Genomic DNA, 17,757 nt, shown 5'->3' on the forward strand with positions numbered 1-17,757 from the left:
TATTGATTGAACAGTATAATCTATATAAGCCAAAGAAATATGTGATAATGGCAGTGATGCAGAAGAGAGGTGCCTTCAGCGTGTAAAAGATAACGCCCATATTTACAGATGCCGTGGTAACACAATAGCAGTAAAAGCTTAAAGCTGTCTCTATTCATTTTGCATATGGGCAGTTAAAGTTATTATGTTCAAAGATATTTGACAGAATTGGTATGACCAGTATTAAAAATGATCATATTATCAGACATCCAAACATCACAGATCACCACAGTTGCTTTCAATTTAAACAGAAGGAAGATACAGATGTGCTTGCATGGCTTTGCAGACAGAAGAGATCTCATCAGTTCATCTCAGCAGTTTGCCATAAATTTAGAACTTATCAACTGGCAATGTGGTTACACTGAAAACAGTAACAGCAAAACCATTTTAAGAGCTGTCTAAATTACACATAATAAGGTGGATCTAATGTCAAAATTGTATGAGAATGACTGACAGTATAAAGCAGAAAGATTACCTCACAAACAAAGTGTTTCGAGAAAATTCCGTAGCTTTGAGTGAATGATATAACATGGCTTATCTTTTTCCAGTAGCAGAGTGAATTGCAAACCACATTCAAACTTACTGAATTAGTTAAAGAATAATTTAAATGACAAAGCAATTAATTCCTCGACAGTTACAGGCAAACTGCACACCCAATTACAGTATGAATGGGTCCCCCACATTCTGCTGACTTTGCTATATGATAAATTTAGTTCCATTTGAATGAACTGTTACACCTGAAAAACCAGGATATATTCACTGTCTTTTACTTTCTGTTCAAGTCTGAATGGGGTTTATATCTCCCAAAGGAAGGGAAGGAACCGGCAGCACTGCCAGCCAATAGGTGCAGCGTCTCAGGAATAATGGTGTTATTATGTTAATGACCCTAAACTGCCTGTTTCATAAAAAGCGGGTGTGGTGCACTGGAAACCAAATGACTTTAAACAAACAGCCCCTGGAATAAACAAACATCACATTCAATGTCACATACAAAAAACAACAGCATATCCCTTCATTATAACTCTCAAATTCACTGTCGGGTTATTTAAAATATATATATTTTACTTAAAAGTCAGTGTGAAACTACAAATTATGCCATCAATCATATCCAGGGGGTCAGATATAGACATTTACATACACCTACCACATAACATTAAGCTCCATCAGCACTTTTCAAACGCATATGAAGAATGATCAATGTCAAATCTTATACTGTATTTATAATTTTTGCTTTTTAAACACTTAGATGCACAGTTCATGAAGGACAGATGCATAATCTGATCCAGTGCAATAACCCTGCAGCGTGAATGAGGTTACATAAAACATTAGCTTTAATTAAACGTAAATAATAATTTGGCAAGTGGCACAGTGAACATTAGGCATAATCCTGAATAACTCCTCCATAAAGAGTGCTGTATACTTCTTACATTCACACAGTGAGTGATCTTTATTAGCCTCCTGAAGGAACCTAATGTTTTCTACGCAGACCATGTGATGATCATTCCTCCTGTAAAGGCCTGTAAGTGGATGGTGTTAAAGTTTCCGTGGCCTAGTTCGACACAGCTTTTTCACATTATTTTCAAACCCACCCCGACTTTTATCAGGCTCACTCTGCGGCCAAAGGATTGGTGAGTTACATTTGCTCAGGAAATTAGAAGCTGAAGTGGAGATTGTGTGGTGAGAAGCGAACGGCTCCCCCTGCAGATTTCTCCTGGGCTCTGTCCCAGCTTGACAGTAGCCCACAGATTTCCTGAGAACTGGGTGCAAAGGCCGAGGGAGCGGGCTCTCCTGGCACAGCTCAAAATGCAATCCTCGCACAGATAGGCTCAAAAAGAGAAAGGCACTCCGTTATCTCTGTCACGTACATCCGTCTAAATTGCTCTGACACAAAAACACAATTTGGGTAGTTGTCAAAAGCGTAGCTCGCAGTTGCACTTGAGAAAGTTATTTGACAGTATTTTTCAGAAAGCTGTGCCGAACCGAAGAGCACTGAGGGGGAGAGAGCAGGACAGAGTGACTCATTGAGCCATTCTGACTTTCTCTGGGGAGATTCTCCATCTTTGTCAAAATGTTGCAACTATGGAGGACGGGTTCAGCGGTAACACAGGTCATTTGTAACACCTCAGTTGCTTCCACTCAGAAATAAGTTTCTGTCACTGGCAATTGGTTGTCTGGCTCAGACCCGAGAAAAAAGACACAGCAGTAGGCTACAATTCTTTGCCCATTTTAGAAACCGAGCTGATGCTTTAGGTTACGTTTCCTATCATTTTATTTTACTGTATAATCTAGATAATTTGGTGAATTTGTGAAAATGATGTCAAACTGATGTATATTTGATGTGGCTGCACTGTAACATCAGAGACACTGAGCTTAGAGCTCAACGTTGGCCCTGCATGGGCTGGCAGAACGGCACATCTTTACTGGGTCTCTTGGTTTCTTTTATCCACAAATTCAATAAATAAGTTAATCATCATGAGATTAATCCACATCTATTTTGATTTCTTTTTTTTTTTACTGTGAGGATTTGACGCTTTCCTTTGTCATTCATGATAGTAAGTTGAATATCTTTAGTTTAGTTGAATATCTTTTAACCACGGTGGGAATTTACCACAACATTTTTCACTATTGTCTCACATGTTAGAGACAAAACTAATAATGGATGAATTCAGAAAACTAGTGTCAGATCAATCGCTTGATCAGCCTGAAACTGAGCTCCTCTGGAAGTTCTGGTGACTAATTACTTAATACAGGCACTTAAACACCTCATAAATACAAGACAAAGATGTTGTGTTTTTTCATATCTATACAGTAACCTAAGTTTGAGATATATGATCATACATAGTTCAGATAATGAGGATTCCAGCCACAATGAGGAAAGATTTTTTTTTTTTACTATAATGCATGCATTTTATTTGCATTGCAGTATGACGATGCCAGTATTTCATCCATGTTCAAACAGTTTGATGTTTCATCTCACAGAGCTGTCTGACAGGACGCATGCTGTCAATATGTAACACAAGCCAAACATTGGAATTTGAACTGTAAGAAGAAAAAAAAAAATGCCAGAGATTGCTGAATAATTGCCCCTGTATCCTGCAGTCACCCTCAGCCTCATATCACTGCCGCTGTCCTGGAGACAGAGCCGTCAAATCCTGGTCACCAACGAAGCATCCCTGAACTCCGTCAGCTGCGGATCACCACATGCACGCTATCGGCGAAGATTTGCGTATCGGTTCGCTCAGACAAATCTTAAATCATCCATGAGGAGAGAAGTGGTGAGGAAGGGAGGGGGGTGGGGGAGGAGTCTCACATTGACTTTCACGTCCATTCAGCCTTTTCTGCGGCAGCATTGAACTTGGAGAGAGAGAGAAAGAGAGAAAGAGAGAGAGAGAGAGAGAGAGAGAGAGAGAGAGAGAGAGAGAGAGAGAGAGAGAGAGACTGGGCAGTGTTGTGCAGAAGGGGCTCGGCGCTGTAATCGCAGAGGCTGCCATAGCTGTTCCTCAGTGAAATGTACATCAAACGTGAGTTGTTTTCCGATCCACTGAGGAGTGCTGCTGAAGAGGAGTGGTCAGGGACGGAGATCTTCATGCACTTTTAGCTTCGACGCCGCCGTGAACGCAGCGCCGCAGAGCCCTCAAGTGCGTTTGATCACCGAAGTTGAGTCAAGCGGGCGATGATTCGCGTCTGATTGTTGCTCAACTATCCGGAGAGGACTGCGGACAGGGCAGACGCTGCATTGTGGCCACCGAGACGCTGATTCGTGCCCGAGGATTGCACAATCCGGTCCCCCTCCAAAATGTCATCTCAGGCCAAAGTCAAGAAGGACAAAGAGATTATTGCCGAATATGAGACCCAAGTGAAAGGTTGGTAACGTGCAGGCCTGCTCGGATTGTTATTCTGTGTGTGTGAAGCCACTATTGCGTAACTTAACCACACTGCTTTATATGGCTTTCAGTGCGCGCTGCTGTGGGGTGGGACGCGTTCATAGTTGGGGATGACAGTCATTTATTCTGAACATATCTCATACATTTATGTCATTTTTGACTCAGGCATTAACTCTGACTGGTTGTGATAAGGCTATCACTTGAATCCAGAGATACAGCCATGAAGATGTAACTTGACTGAACCGGTTTCTCTGTAGGCTACTACTGAAGATGAGTGCCAGCTCTCTGACATGCCTAGCCCTGCATGTGTGGCCATGTAAGCTTCTGGAGCTGGATGGTTTGATTCAAAGTACAGCTGGTGTTTCTATCAGACTATCCTAATGCTGCACACCCAACAAGGGAATTCACCTTGGACAGTGTTTCCAACAGACTGGAGGTCATGCACCTCAGGTACAGGATACTTCTGCAGGAGACCTCTGGATGCATTTTACAGCTCCTTCCTGAAAGAAAGGTTAAAATGTGCATTAAATGATGTGGGTCATTTTAAAAAAACCAACATGGTGAGCGATGAGTATTTCCTGACACTCCAGGACAAAGTGTAGTACGGAGGGAGAGGGGAAGGCTTGAAAAGATCACACAGCAAACAGTTCAGAAAGTCCATAAATAATGTATGATGTCTGTATGAATTATGAACCATGAAAGGATTTTACTGTCTGCCGCTAAATATGTGACTGGATAAACCACCCAGAGAGGGAGGCACACTGACGCTGTGCTGCTGCAGACTGTACAGGATGTATGGGCTGTCTTATCAGGTTTTTTTTTTTTTTTTTTTACACACAACTTCAGCTCCAACACTTCTGTGCATCACCCTCACATGGTTGTGGTTTTTGCTCAGTGTTACATATCAAGTCTTATTCACAGAGTCAGAGCATAGGCCTTTTATAATAAGTTGCCATTTTAAACCAGGATAGCTCAGTGCTATGCATAGACTATTTATACTTGTGCTTCATGGACTATAATAATTTTTGTGCGTAATGAAGCTAATTGGTTCAGTGTAAAACAGGCCAGCTCAGATGATCCTTGTACAGTATGTTGTTACAGGCTGCAGTTACTCTGCTCAGACCTCTGAAATCATCCAGCAGGACTGCAGACCTCTAAACCGCCAAGCAGGAGAGTTGACTTGGCCAGAGAAAACACAAGTTAATGCCTCAAAGTGGAAACTGCATTTTAAATTTCACTTTGTTGTACACCTAGACAGTTTTAGTTACGTTAAAGCAATAGTTTGACACTGACAGGTAAAGGTATCATAATGTAGCGTTTAATAATAATCAATAAAACTTTCATACATTACATTGTCCGTGAACATCTCTGCCTGAGTCCCATTAGACAGATGTTCATTGGCAATGGTGCGAACAGTGAAGACAACAACTCCCATGATTCCACACAACTTCACAACATCGTCAAACTTGTTTCCTTTGTTTTCATTGTTCAGGTTGAGACCCCTAGTGGTAGAAATGACACACTGGGCCTTTAAAGACAAAGACATTAAAATAATAACAGTAAAAAATTATGAAATGAAAAAAGTTAAACGAGAAGATCAACTCCATTCTCATATATGTCTGTTAAATATAGAGCTACAGTTAGCAGCTAGTCCTGAAGGCCGGAGGAAAACAGCTAGCTTACATCTTGGCCGGGTGCAGCGACTTCCTGGAGCCAAGACGAAAAGAGAGATAAAATCACAACTTGGGTTTTTACACATTTTTGTACAGACTGGAAAAAAATATAATGGGTTGATTAGCAAGTTAGTTTTAGAGGTTTCGTTGCCTTTGGACAGAGCCAGGCTAGCTCTTTCTGCTGGTTTCCAGTCTTTAAGTTAAGCTAACTGGCTGCTGGTTGTAGCTACATATTGAACATACAGACCTAAGAATGATATAAATCCTGTCACCTAACTTGGCAAGAAAGCAAATAAGCATTGTTCCCAAATGGTTGTACTTTTGCCTTAAATATTGTGCTTTTCTTTGTTAATTTGATGGCTGTTCTTTGCGATTTCATTTTCACTTTGATATGAGGAGAGAGCGAGAGTATGCCTGGTGACCTTGGCACTTAAGATTTTCTTATTAATTTGACATCACACCCAAAACACACAATACACAAATGAAGGTAACATTAGCTTTTATGAAGTCAGTATGTGGACTATTCAGACCTCACTGCTGTTGTACATACACAGAGCGGAAATGACCAAAGCTGTGTGTGGAACGTGTGTGGAATGAACAGTTTGATTAGTGTTTTGCAGACAGATGTGTGCTTTACTTTCTCCCCGTCTCACCCTCTTTGTCTGTCTGTTTATTTGTTTAAGTCCTTCACTCCCTCACTCTCACCCTCTCACCCTCTCCCTCTGGTCTCCACACCAGCTTTGTGGCTGTGAGAGAGCCATCACAGCTCAGCCTCTCGTCTCAGTTTCAGGAAAAGCTTTTAAGCTGACATCTTAAGCTCATTTGCAAACTGGGCTTAGATCAGTTCGGAGCTGTGGGGTCTTTACTCTGACACTGACACTGGCCTCCAATAATGCAGAGTTGCTGACTGCACAGCAGTTCAATCAGCTCCAACCCTAATGCACTTTGCAGTGTTTTTTAACATGCAGCATTTGAGCAAACAGTGTGTTCTCAGCCACATTTGAATAATGATTGTTGGTGTGCTGGTGTGTATTTTAAGCTCAAAGCTTTACAGGTCTGGGCCTGTATTTTGCAATTATTGTCACATGCCATCCCTGATTCACTGCTGACTGGATAGTCACTCACTGACAGGAGATACTGCTGAGTATAATAACATTAATCCACCATTTAGTCATTATCGGCAGTTGTCTTCCTGATTAATGCGGGTTTCTTTCGACAGTGTACTTCGTGTTTGAGTTAAACTAATATTTTTCCTTCTGGAGAGTGTGGTTGACCAGCCTGAGGGATCTCAGCTTCGTGCGAAACACAAGGAAACAAGGGGATGCCCTTCATCATGCATCATACTGTACTCCTAGCTGTAGGCCACATTATCTTTAATGCCATTTGATCTGTTTGGAGCCGAGCCGCTTTAGTCTCATGCTCAAATTGCTCTAATAGAGTACACCGTAAACTGTTTATTGCAAGATTTGCTATTGCTACGGAAACATATAATGTGGAATATGTGCAGTATTACTTTACTTTACATGGATATCTGGCCCTAGAACATTTTAGGAATAATTGAAATTTAAAGAAGCCTGTGATATTTGAACATTGGTAATGTTTTTGAGATTTAATTTGCTTATATTGTCAGGCAGTAACATCTCGCTATAGGCAGTCGTACTGCCACCATATTCAGACACACAGACACACCCCTCTGTGTGTGTGTTCGTCATAAAGAAAGAATGTTTAGACTGATACTGTCCTGAAATGTCATGGTAGTGTTACGACAGTGAAACAATATCTTTGTTTCGAGTGTCTTGGAAACAAAATACATGAGACACTGTGGCTGTGTTGACATACACCACAGTTGAGAGATTTAAAGTGAAAACTGCTTGGAATTCTGCCCACTACGTCCTGGATTTTCCTGTCCTGTGGTTGCACAAATAGCGATGCCTTTGCTTGTCAGAGATATTTGGATGGCGAGAGGGAGAGAAGGAAACGTGAACTCGGGCAAATAGACTGTAAAGGCATACCATAGCCATTACTGCATTCAGAAGACAAGTGTTCACAGAACACAGCCTTGATTTGTACCAAATTATGTCAACGTGTCAGTCTGGCTTAGGCCTCATGTGACTAGCCACGCATGGCTAACTGCAGACACAGCCCCAGAGACTGCTGCGGGCCATTGCAATAGCTGTGCTAGGCTAATTTGAGGAGGCTACTGTGGTGACAAGGACTCTTGACTATGTGATATTTGGTGCTTTCTGTCGCAGCCTAACTGGCAACCCTGCAAGGCAACAGTGACCAATATTTTCCCCCCATTTCATTACATTATCTGTTAGAGATCCAGGCATGTAGCCGAGACAGACGTGCTGGGTTTGAACTTCAGGGTGAAAGAGGAGGTCAAGGCGTCATAGCAGCTGAGCTCAGGCAGGTGCCGTCAGACAGTAATCATACGTGACTAAAGGACATGGATGATGTCAATTCTGTATTTGTCGTGCATCAATATCCCAAATGCACAATCACAACCAGATTGGTGACTTAAGCAGCTAGACAAGTTCTTTTCTTCGCTTTATTCTGCATCATGTCTCTGGAAGCAATTCGTTTCTGCTCAAAATGCTTGTTAAAGTCACCAAAACATACCAGGATGTTAACCATATGAGTTAGGAGTAAGATCAACATTACAAATGGGTAAAGTCCTATTAGTGAAAATTCCACAAGCCTCTGGGTGTGGAACATTTTGTTCATGTTGGATACGCTCTGTTCCCAGGCAGAGAACCTGGTGTAGCACATGCCTCTGCATTTCATTTAAAGACATCTGTACTATTGTGCCACCAATCAAAAGACGGAGAAGAGACTGCATTTCGCTTTTCAGGCTTACTTCTCCGTATATTATTCACTTGAATTCCTTGCCAGCTTCCTCGTAATTATGCATCACTCTGCAAAGGCTTGAATCATTCATTGAATGTAGTGCAGTGTTGCACAGTCCCTAGTAACAGTTTAAGTTCTAAAAATAACGTGCTCACAGGAGAGCGAATGCAAATATCACGAGTCTATTTGGTGTCTGACTGATAAAATTATGCAGTTAAATCAACTTAGATTCGCTCACTGTATTGTCTGCTCCGCTCTTTTGCAGCGTCACTGCAGGATTAAAAGTGATTAAAGTCACACAGGCCAACAAATTGTGTTGTTTGGGGATCTGTCTTCACACAGCAGCGCATCACAGCGACTATTTTGAACTTGACTGCTGCCTCGTTCATCGGCGCATTCTGTTTATTGAGTATTTCTAAGCGGAGAAAGTTGCCCTTGTCCTTGGCCATTATGCTAAGCAGACTGACTGCTGCGACCGTCAGAACAGGGAACCGGCCTGCTCTCATTGAGATGCCTCCAGAGGCATGTAACCAGGCAACTGGGCAACTGTGGGGACCATGAGGGGTACATTTCCAAACAGCAAGGGACTACATATTTACTCTGTCCTTCTCCTTCTTGCTCGTTCATTCACAGTTTTACTCGCATACACTCACAGACGACGGGGGAGGCATTTTTTAAAAATCTTTTATCCTACATACAGAAACAGCATTTAGACGTGAACAAAAGGGCCTTTCTTCCGCCGGGCCGTCTTTTCCATTGAGAAATTTCGACACAGTCCCTTTCTGTGCACAGCAATCGTGTGCATGGTTGAAGCGGTTTGTCATAATGGAATCTTCAGCCGTCTCAACGTTGCTCAACTGCCGCGTATTGTCTTGAGGAGAGAGACGGCCTTGTGTGTGTGCGCGAGTGTGTATGATCCACAGATGTGAGCTCACCAGTGTGTTAGCTTAGCGCAGTACAGTACAGTATGTCTGCGCTAACTTCAGTCGCTCTTTGTCAGATCTGTCATATTGTTGTTGGGGTTTTTGACAGTCATTTAAAATGCTCGCTTATTGATGTGATGGATGAGCTTATGGTGTTCTGTCATCCAAACTGATGATTTTAGGCAAGCTATAATTAAAAGCAAATAAGTTTTGAAGCTTTTGCACAAATTAAGAATTTGACGTCGGGAATAACAGTCATTTAATTTATTCTCATCTGCATCAGTTTCCTTATTGTGATAAATGCAGATATTTGGAAAACATCCATATCAATATCCTGATCGTGATGTCAGCCGCATTGCTCAGCCTCGCAGGCTCTGACATGATTGACGGTTCGTCCGCAGCCGCACATTCAGCAGCCACTTAGCCACTGGATTTATGGCAGCCTCGCAATAAACAGTATATGGATGAAATAAAATGTTATTTGTATTCCTTTTCGGCGTTACTGTAAGACCATAAAAGTGATGTTATTACTCCAGTGGACGTTTTTATCACCTGAAGTCCCAGAGGTGTTAAGGTGCAGCCAACTGCCAGGACGAGCTGCCCAACAGGGAGTGTGTGGATATTAATTCCTGGACATTTTCAAAAGCCTAAATGAATTAACTATACTCTGAACGCGCAAGCAACAGCAGTGAAACTGTAAACCAACTTTTCCCAAAGAGATTTTTCTTTTTTTTTTTTTCTTTTTTTTGTAAATTTGCCTCGCGGTGCTTTATTACCATGTAAAGCGGTTAGTTGAGAAAAGTATTTTTAAATACCATATTTTGATAATTTAGCCCAAAACATATTTTTTCCTCATTCTTAGACTATGAATAAGAGCGGCGAGTTTCCAAACCTCATGAGCAGAAAACCACAGCAATCTTGTAATCGAAAGAATGCCTGCAATTTGTTTTTTCAAGACAAACTTCTCTGAAGGCTCGCTCAGCACAATGCATTTTGAGAAGCTGACCTATTTTATATTTTTCCGTGCTGTCTGCTGCAATCATCAGACATGCATCTCATGTGCACGTGTGCTACCCCAGCATTTAGACACCCCCACGCTCCCTCCCTCCCACTGCACACACACACACACACACACACACACACACACACACACACACACACATCAGACAAATGCACTTTGACATCCAGTTTTATCCAATTATGATGACTTTGTTGTTTTATTAGCGCATATTTGTATTTACTGTGTTATGTGCCGTGCCCAATCCGCTGCTGAGGGACTCTGGGTTAAATGCTGACCTCCAGCATTGTTTGGCACGCAGAAGTGAGGCCCAGCTTGTAAGCCCACTTCCCCAGAGAGGCACTATGTGTTCTGAAGGTGGTCTCCCCTTTTTTTTGATTCGCAGAGATCCGTAACCAGCTGGTGGAGCAGTTCCGCTGTCTGGAGCAGCAGTCCGAGTCTCGGCTGCAGCTGCTGCAGGACCTGCAGGAGTTCTTTCGTCGAAAGGCCGAGCTCCAGCTCGAGTACTCCAGAGGCCTGGACAAACTGGCTGAGCGCTACTCTGCCAAGATCCGCACCTCCAGAGAGCACCAGCACTTCAAGTGAGTCTCCCCACTGTCTGTCTGCTGAGCACAGTATCGAAAAGCCTTGTCTGATAAACAGCTGTTAGATATTTCATCCTGATCACTGGCACGGCGCAGAGAGGTGGAAAAAGAGGAAGACGGAGGAGGGATAAGCAACAAAAAGGAGAGGAGGGATAAAAGCAGAAGAAATGACCTGAAATGAAGCCAGGGCCAGGGAAGCTTGTGGCCTCAGGCTGCTGTGTTTCTCCCAACTAGGTCAGACTCTTTATCCCCCCCCCACCACCACCACCACCACCACCCCGGCTTTTTTTCAATGTGGCTGTCGTTTCATTTCCATTCTCAAGCAACCTCACGCTAGACTGCTACCCAAATACTCATATTTTCTGAATGGACACAGAAAATTAGGAGCCTGAAGAAAGAAACATTATGGGCCGGTTTACTCAGATTGACTTGAACTCCTCTAAATCTTCGTGTGAGGGAAATCTGTGGTCATGAAGCAAACACACCCCGCAGCATGTTGAGGAATTCCTGCTTCGATGCTCTGACCAGCCTGAAGCTGGCTGTGACTTTTAGATCATTTTCGAGCTGTAAATATGCGAGCATGTTCATTTCAAATCCTTTATCAAAAAGTTGTCTCTTCTCCTTGGAAAACAGACCAGTAAAGGCTGCCAGATGTGGTTGAAAGCTCCTGAAAAAGTGGACAAATTTGTCAAATTAGGGTCAATTTGAAGAATCTGCTCTTTTCTACTAGTGTTATAGCTTTAAGTTAACAGCCCAGGGAATTGAACTCACCTTTTAAGCACTACAGTACAGATGGTATAATTGATTTGCAGGCAGACGCACACCCTTTAGTTTGACCTGGCTGTGTCAGTCATGTGTAACAAACCCGTTGGTTTATTCAGGAGAGGTCTTTCCGTCTCTCTTTCAGTCTCTCCGGCCAATTGGACGTGAAGCGTAATCATGGCGGAGAGCTCCCGTCACTGGGACATTGACAAATGGAGCGTTTCCTCAAAGGGAGACCCCTGCAAGAGAGTCACATTGCATGACTTCTCTCTACACCCTACTGTCCCAGATTCTCCCCCGTCACATTAAATGGTCATCATTATATCTAGGCTAGGCTAGATTCATACTCAGACTACAATGGACCGGCTAAGGCTCTATCATTAATAATCCCACGCGGTCTTCTCTTCTGAAGCTTCAGAACTGCCTCTGCACTCTGTCGTTTAATTTTTCTTTTTTTCCAGTGAGCGGTGCCCTTCGTTCTTATCCGTGAACCTAACAGATTTTCATTTCTGGTGTCATATCTAATAAAGGGGCTGGCAGGAGATTGTCAGACCCTCCTGTAATAGACTGGCTGCAGCAAAAACGTCATTATGAGAGAACATGACTCTGCGTACCTTTTTTAAAAGACTGTTTGTATCCAGCATGTTTTATAGTACTTAATAGAAGCATCATGTGTTCATGTTGTCACCAACAGCCGGCTGATGCATTCGACTTGAGACCTTGTTGTGAAACGGGTATTGCTGTACTTTTTTGTAGGCCGTCGGGTTCAAAAACCTCCTTCTGTCATCTTGCATGAACTGGTTTGCATCAACTCCTTTGTGTCGTGAATACTACAATCTCATCCTTATTTAAGAGCAGCCAACCACCAAAGAGTTAGAGTCAGGTTCCTGGCATCCCATGTACGCGATCAAACACCTGCTCCTCTTAAAAGGAGGCCCTATAGGGATGGTGTGTTCATGTTTTTTTTATCAAAGTGTTAAAGGATGAAAGGCAGAAAGAAGATGCTGATGTCCAGAATTCCTTTAACATCAAGAGTGCAGCTCTTTGAACTCGCCGCCGACGCACAACTTTTCAGATCGCTGCTCTGTTGTACTAAGTTTGTGCTACTTTTTCAACATTCCTCCAGACAGAAGGATAGAGCCGTAAACTAAACTATAGTGTCAACAGTCAGCAGGAGAAGCCAAGTGAGAAGCCAGCAGTAATTTCGTAGAATATGAAATTACAGATGTGGAATTTAGACCTGGAGCAGAGACAGATAATGTCCATATAAGAATGATAGCTGGGATCTGGATGGACAGAATGTGGTTTGAACTTCTGAAAAGAGTCATGCAACTCGACATATTTTGGTCTTAAGGCCAGTTTCTGATTAAATTTCAGCATTGTTTTGGATGCACGGAGGGAGCTGGAGTGAGGCCCATATGATCTCTCTTCTTTGTCATCGAGCGGAAGCCAGCATTAGCTGAAGATTAGAGTGAGCTGCACCGAGACAGGAAAACAGCCCTATTTCACTTCAAAAAGAGAAATGAAAGCGGGAAAAAAATCTCTGCTCGGATAAAAATGATCAAAGTTTTGACGCAGTTGACAGAAAACAAGTCAGGGCTACTCTTTTTAACGTGATCTTCAAAAATGAGATTAGAGTCAAAAATAACCGCTGCATGTCTGACTCGAGCTTCAGTCTGAGATGCTGCTGTGGATCAGCTCTCCGTCACATGATCTGCAGAGAGACCAACAAATAATTTGCAATCTAGTTAGATTGTTTAGAAATTGCTGCCTGGCTGCTTTAAATGTTTCCTCAATAGGATCCAGAAGGAAAGAAATCTGAAAAGGCAGCTGTCAGTGTGGCAGATTGCTGGAGAATAGCTAGCGATGTGTTAATGGAGGTAATAGCTCGCCCACTAACCATTCATGAAAATCACAAAGTCACATCATAATAACTGCATCACCTTCTTTATGCTATATATGTTATAGCATATGTTTGCTACTTGAGGTTTCTGGGTGCTGCAGGTGGAGCTCTGCGCTGTATTCTGGCAGCTACTGTCACTGTTTGCAGCGCTTTCTTGTCAGAACACAGAGGAGTGGGCGGCCTTTTATTTCCAAGTCACAAGCAACATAATTTGACGCGTAAAAGAGGATTATTTTTTTGAAACGTCCGGTTCTCAGTAAGAGAGATAATCGTGGCAAATTTGTTCCACGAATGAAAACAGTTCATCGCTCTTCCTCTAGCTGCTGACAGCTCATGTGATATGATAAATGCTTCTGCGGGGGCAAATCGGCAGAGATGGCTATCAGGGCGTGAACTTCCTTCTGAGCATCTTCTTCCCGATCAACAAAGACATGCAAAGTGTTCGAATCATTCATCTTCATCCTTCTTCCTTTCACCGGCCGTTGAAGGAGGAATCGAGTTGGGGTTGGATCAGGTCCCGGCATAGATCAGCTATCAGCCAATGGCAAGACGTGTTTCTACACACGGATATGATACAGCATTTTTATACTGAAGTCACAGTCGTTAGAGGTCAGAAAAAACAGTTGAATGCTCTCCAAAGACAAAAGATGAAGACAAACTCTTTGGTGTGAGGATAATTGAACTCACATGCTCCCTCGAGCAAGGAGGCAAGTGCAGTCAGCGTGCTGTGTGTGTGTGTGTGTGTGTGTGTGTGTGTGTGTGTGTGTGTGTGTGTGTGCGTGCAGCTGCCCCCTTTTTTGCTGATTCCTCACCACATGTGCAGTGACCCCTCTGTCTCTAATATGCAGCCTCAGAGCTGCTACCAGTGGTTCAAATGTAGGGTCCACGCAGTCTTTAAGAAGGTCTTCATCCTGTTTTATCTTTAAGTACACAGATGTGATACCTGCCTGAGTACCAAGCGTTTTGATAAGAGATGAAGCAATCATGCAACATTTAGTATGATTAGGACTTCAGCTGCACATGGGAATGTCTGAATTTTACACTCGTGCTGGTCTGCATCATCTCTCCCCTGCTGTTTCAGGAAGGACCAGAATCTCGTGTCCACTGTGAACTGCTGGTATTTGGTCTTGGACCAGACCAGACGGGAGAGCAGAGACCACGCCACTCTCAGCGACATCTACAACAACAACGTCATTGTCCGTCTGGCACACGTGGGCGAGGATGTCATCAGACTTTTCAAAAAGGTCAGAATGGGAATGAAATGGATGAGGGCACGCAACCCTGACTGTTACTAACGCACACAGTCACAGGTCTTATCTGCTCCGACCGCATGACTGAGGCCCACAGCTGTGACACCAGACCAGCAGAAATATGTCAAATACAATAATATAATATGTGCCAGAACATGCAGTATATTTCATGCTGTATGCGCCTCTTGTGGTTGGATGTGCTAAGTCATGGTCTCAGTGACATTTAATGAGTGCTTCAGTTACAACACACTTTTTGCATGCCAGGTTTTTGCAGCCACTTTATTGTCTGCTTTCAAATAATGGCCATTAGGTTGATGCCCAGCAGACTATTCCCGGCCATCAGTGAGGTTTTAGCTATCGAAAATTACACCACTTTAGCCTTCCAGTACATGCCAGCTATTGTGAGAGTGTCTACAGTAGAGCTAAACATGGTTGGTGAGAGATTACATTTCTCTGCCTGACCTCCCCCTTTCATCATGTGTGTTGTCATTCTCAACATCATGCTCAGTTTGCGGAGATCACTAATCTTTTTTTGACCGTCTTCACACCTCACCACCCTTGTAGCCCATACTCCTTCTCATTTCATGTCACACCAGATTCACATTAAATAGAACTCATTCAGTAACTAGCAGGGAGAAGTAGGTGTAACTTGTTTGTTTTGTTCAAAGTCTTACATCATAGAAAACATTTGTGTGACGCTCTTGCTCTCGGTTATACTCTCACATCACATGTAAGGCATATGCTTAATGTATGGTACGCATGGGAGTAGCAGAGCGCCTGTGTTTTCAGGGTTTATGATGAACAATCTGCCCCAGGGATCTTAGCTCAGTATCGTTTGACAGCAGCAGGAGTCTGCAGTAATTTATGTCCTCTAGGGGGCTCTGCACTGTCACGATGGGAGCCGCGATGAGAACGGGGTGGCTTGCGGCCAGCGTGAAGAGGGGGGGCTTAAAACTCCCAGCGGAAAAACTGTCTGCCTCTGCAAGAAGTTAGCTCATATTGTGACCAAGTTCTCCAAAACAATAATCCTGTTATGCTGTAGCATCCTGGTTCAGCTGCAGTGCAGTCTCACTGCTAATGAATTACACATGTGGGGAAGGGAATGAATCAATCCTGGCGTTTGTTAAGTCAAAGTTTAAACGCACTGAATGTGCTGTAATTTAATTGTTGTCACATGTGAAAATGCAAAGGTCGCTGTTTTGACAAGTGGCCCCTGAGCGGTGGCAAAAGAAACAGGATTGATTGGGCTAAGTGTCGCTCCATATCCCCTCAACAGGATTTCCAGAGTCACTCTCCACTGGCCACATTCCTCCTCTTGGGCTATAAGCCCCTTCATGGGACATGTCCAATTCATCATAGGCTCTTAGCCCCTGTAACTGAGCTGAAGCTGTGACACGGCTCCTTGGGAAATGTTCTGCAGTTACTGCACTGTTCTATTTTTGTCTGCATGTGCACTTTGGGCATTGTATTAGATCTTTTCTGGTGCAGTGTAATGACAGCATTTCAATGCCTGCTGATATCCCTCACATACAAAATATAAGCAGCACACAACCTTCAAGTTTTTCACTTGTGGGGAGGAGGTTCTCTGAAATAACCCAGTTGTTAGTCTTAGATGTTTCAATACCTGCCTTCACTTGGCCTTTAAATATGCCATTATGCTTATGAAACCCTCACCTGTTTTCTCTTTTACAGAGCAAAGACATCGGGGTGCAGATGCATGAGGAGTTAGTGAAAGTCACGAATGAACTCTACACAGTGAGTGAAATAAATATCATTGCCCTTTCATGCCTAACCTTTCTTTGTCTATACCAGCCTGCCTGTTCTGCCTTTCCCCTTACATTAGCCGCCTCTGGCTCGTCAGTCCCGAGCCCGAGCTTTTTTCAGACCTGAACCTGTAACCTGTGAAGCAGCTGGTCTGACACTGCACACGGCAGATATGCCTTATCAGCAGTGCACCCTCTAACAGGTCATTTCTTCCATCTCTGAGGTTGTGAAAGGAGAAAATTAGCATTCTTCCTCCCACTGTGAGCTCCCACATCAGCTTGAAGGGGAGAGCGTTCTTGCCCCCGGCTGTGCTTCGAGCAGACTCAGCAGTCTGTGCTGCAGTGGTGCACTGTGCTCACAGCAAACATGAGCTGCTGTATTACTTTCAGCTAACTCTACATGCAATCACACGCATCTGTTTGTGTCTTGGTAGCAGTTGTCACTCCATCTATTCTTATATATGTTGCACTGCACATAATACTCGGGACACCCCGTGTGGAAGCACATGCACACACATGACATGAAGCATACAGGAAGATAACAGAGACAGCTGTGACTCATTTGGCTGATGAAAATGAACCAATGCAGTGATATCATCTGCTCTGTGTGGTACAACAAACACACCAGAGTGCTTCCTTCCGGGCCTTATTGCTCAGTTATTGTTGAGCAGCAAATCTGTAATAAGAATCAGTTAATATGAATCAAAACATGCAGCAAGTTAACAAGACTCGTTTGAAAGCTTCTTAAAATTGGACCGACTTGAGGTAACTAAAGCAAGTTTAGGCAAGCCGGGTTGTGAAATGAAATATCCAACGTGATTTCCAAAATCAGAGTCAGTCAGAATCAGAATTGGCCAAGTATGTGTGCACATATGAGAAATGTGCCTCCAGTTTAAACATTGCACTCAGAGTACTTAAACCAGACTTAAGTTATGCTTTGGATAGCTTTAACCGCAGTTGAATAGAGCATACGAAGTCTTAACTTTATTTTTCGTTAGGCCTTAACAATTTGCTATTGCAGTCACACCTGATACTCCAGTGGGTTTGCTGTATTTTCAGATGTGTTGCTCGTACAGCTCTGACTAGCTTTGGAAACGTTGAATAAAAT

At 43.1% G+C, this 17,757-nt stretch overlaps 1 protein-coding gene across 2 annotated transcripts in view; it reads left to right on the forward strand.

Annotated features, from left to right (window-relative positions):
- Window positions 1-3,429: 3,429 nt before the first annotated feature.
- LOC143338866 (SLIT-ROBO Rho GTPase-activating protein 3-like) overlaps window positions 3,430-17,757 on the forward strand; it is a 32,968-nt gene continuing 18,640 nt past the window's right edge. Inside the window, exons 1-4 of one of the 2 annotated variants that reach the window (XM_076759724.1) lie at window positions 3,430-3,902; window positions 10,773-10,968; window positions 14,718-14,880; window positions 16,579-16,641. In XM_076759724.1, the coding sequence (XP_076615839.1) occupies window positions 3,836-3,902; window positions 10,773-10,968; window positions 14,718-14,880; window positions 16,579-16,641 (489 nt within the window). In that variant the 5' untranslated portion in view covers window positions 3,430-3,835. The remainder of the gene's footprint in view (window positions 3,903-10,772; window positions 10,969-14,717; window positions 14,881-16,578; window positions 16,642-17,757) is intronic. The other variant, XM_076759716.1, reaches the window with a different exon arrangement.

Source organism: Chaetodon auriga, chromosome 2, assembly GCF_051107435.1.
Source record: "Chaetodon auriga isolate fChaAug3 chromosome 2, fChaAug3.hap1, whole genome shotgun sequence".
Lineage (NCBI taxonomy): Eukaryota > Metazoa > Chordata > Actinopteri > Chaetodontiformes > Chaetodontidae > Chaetodon > Chaetodon auriga.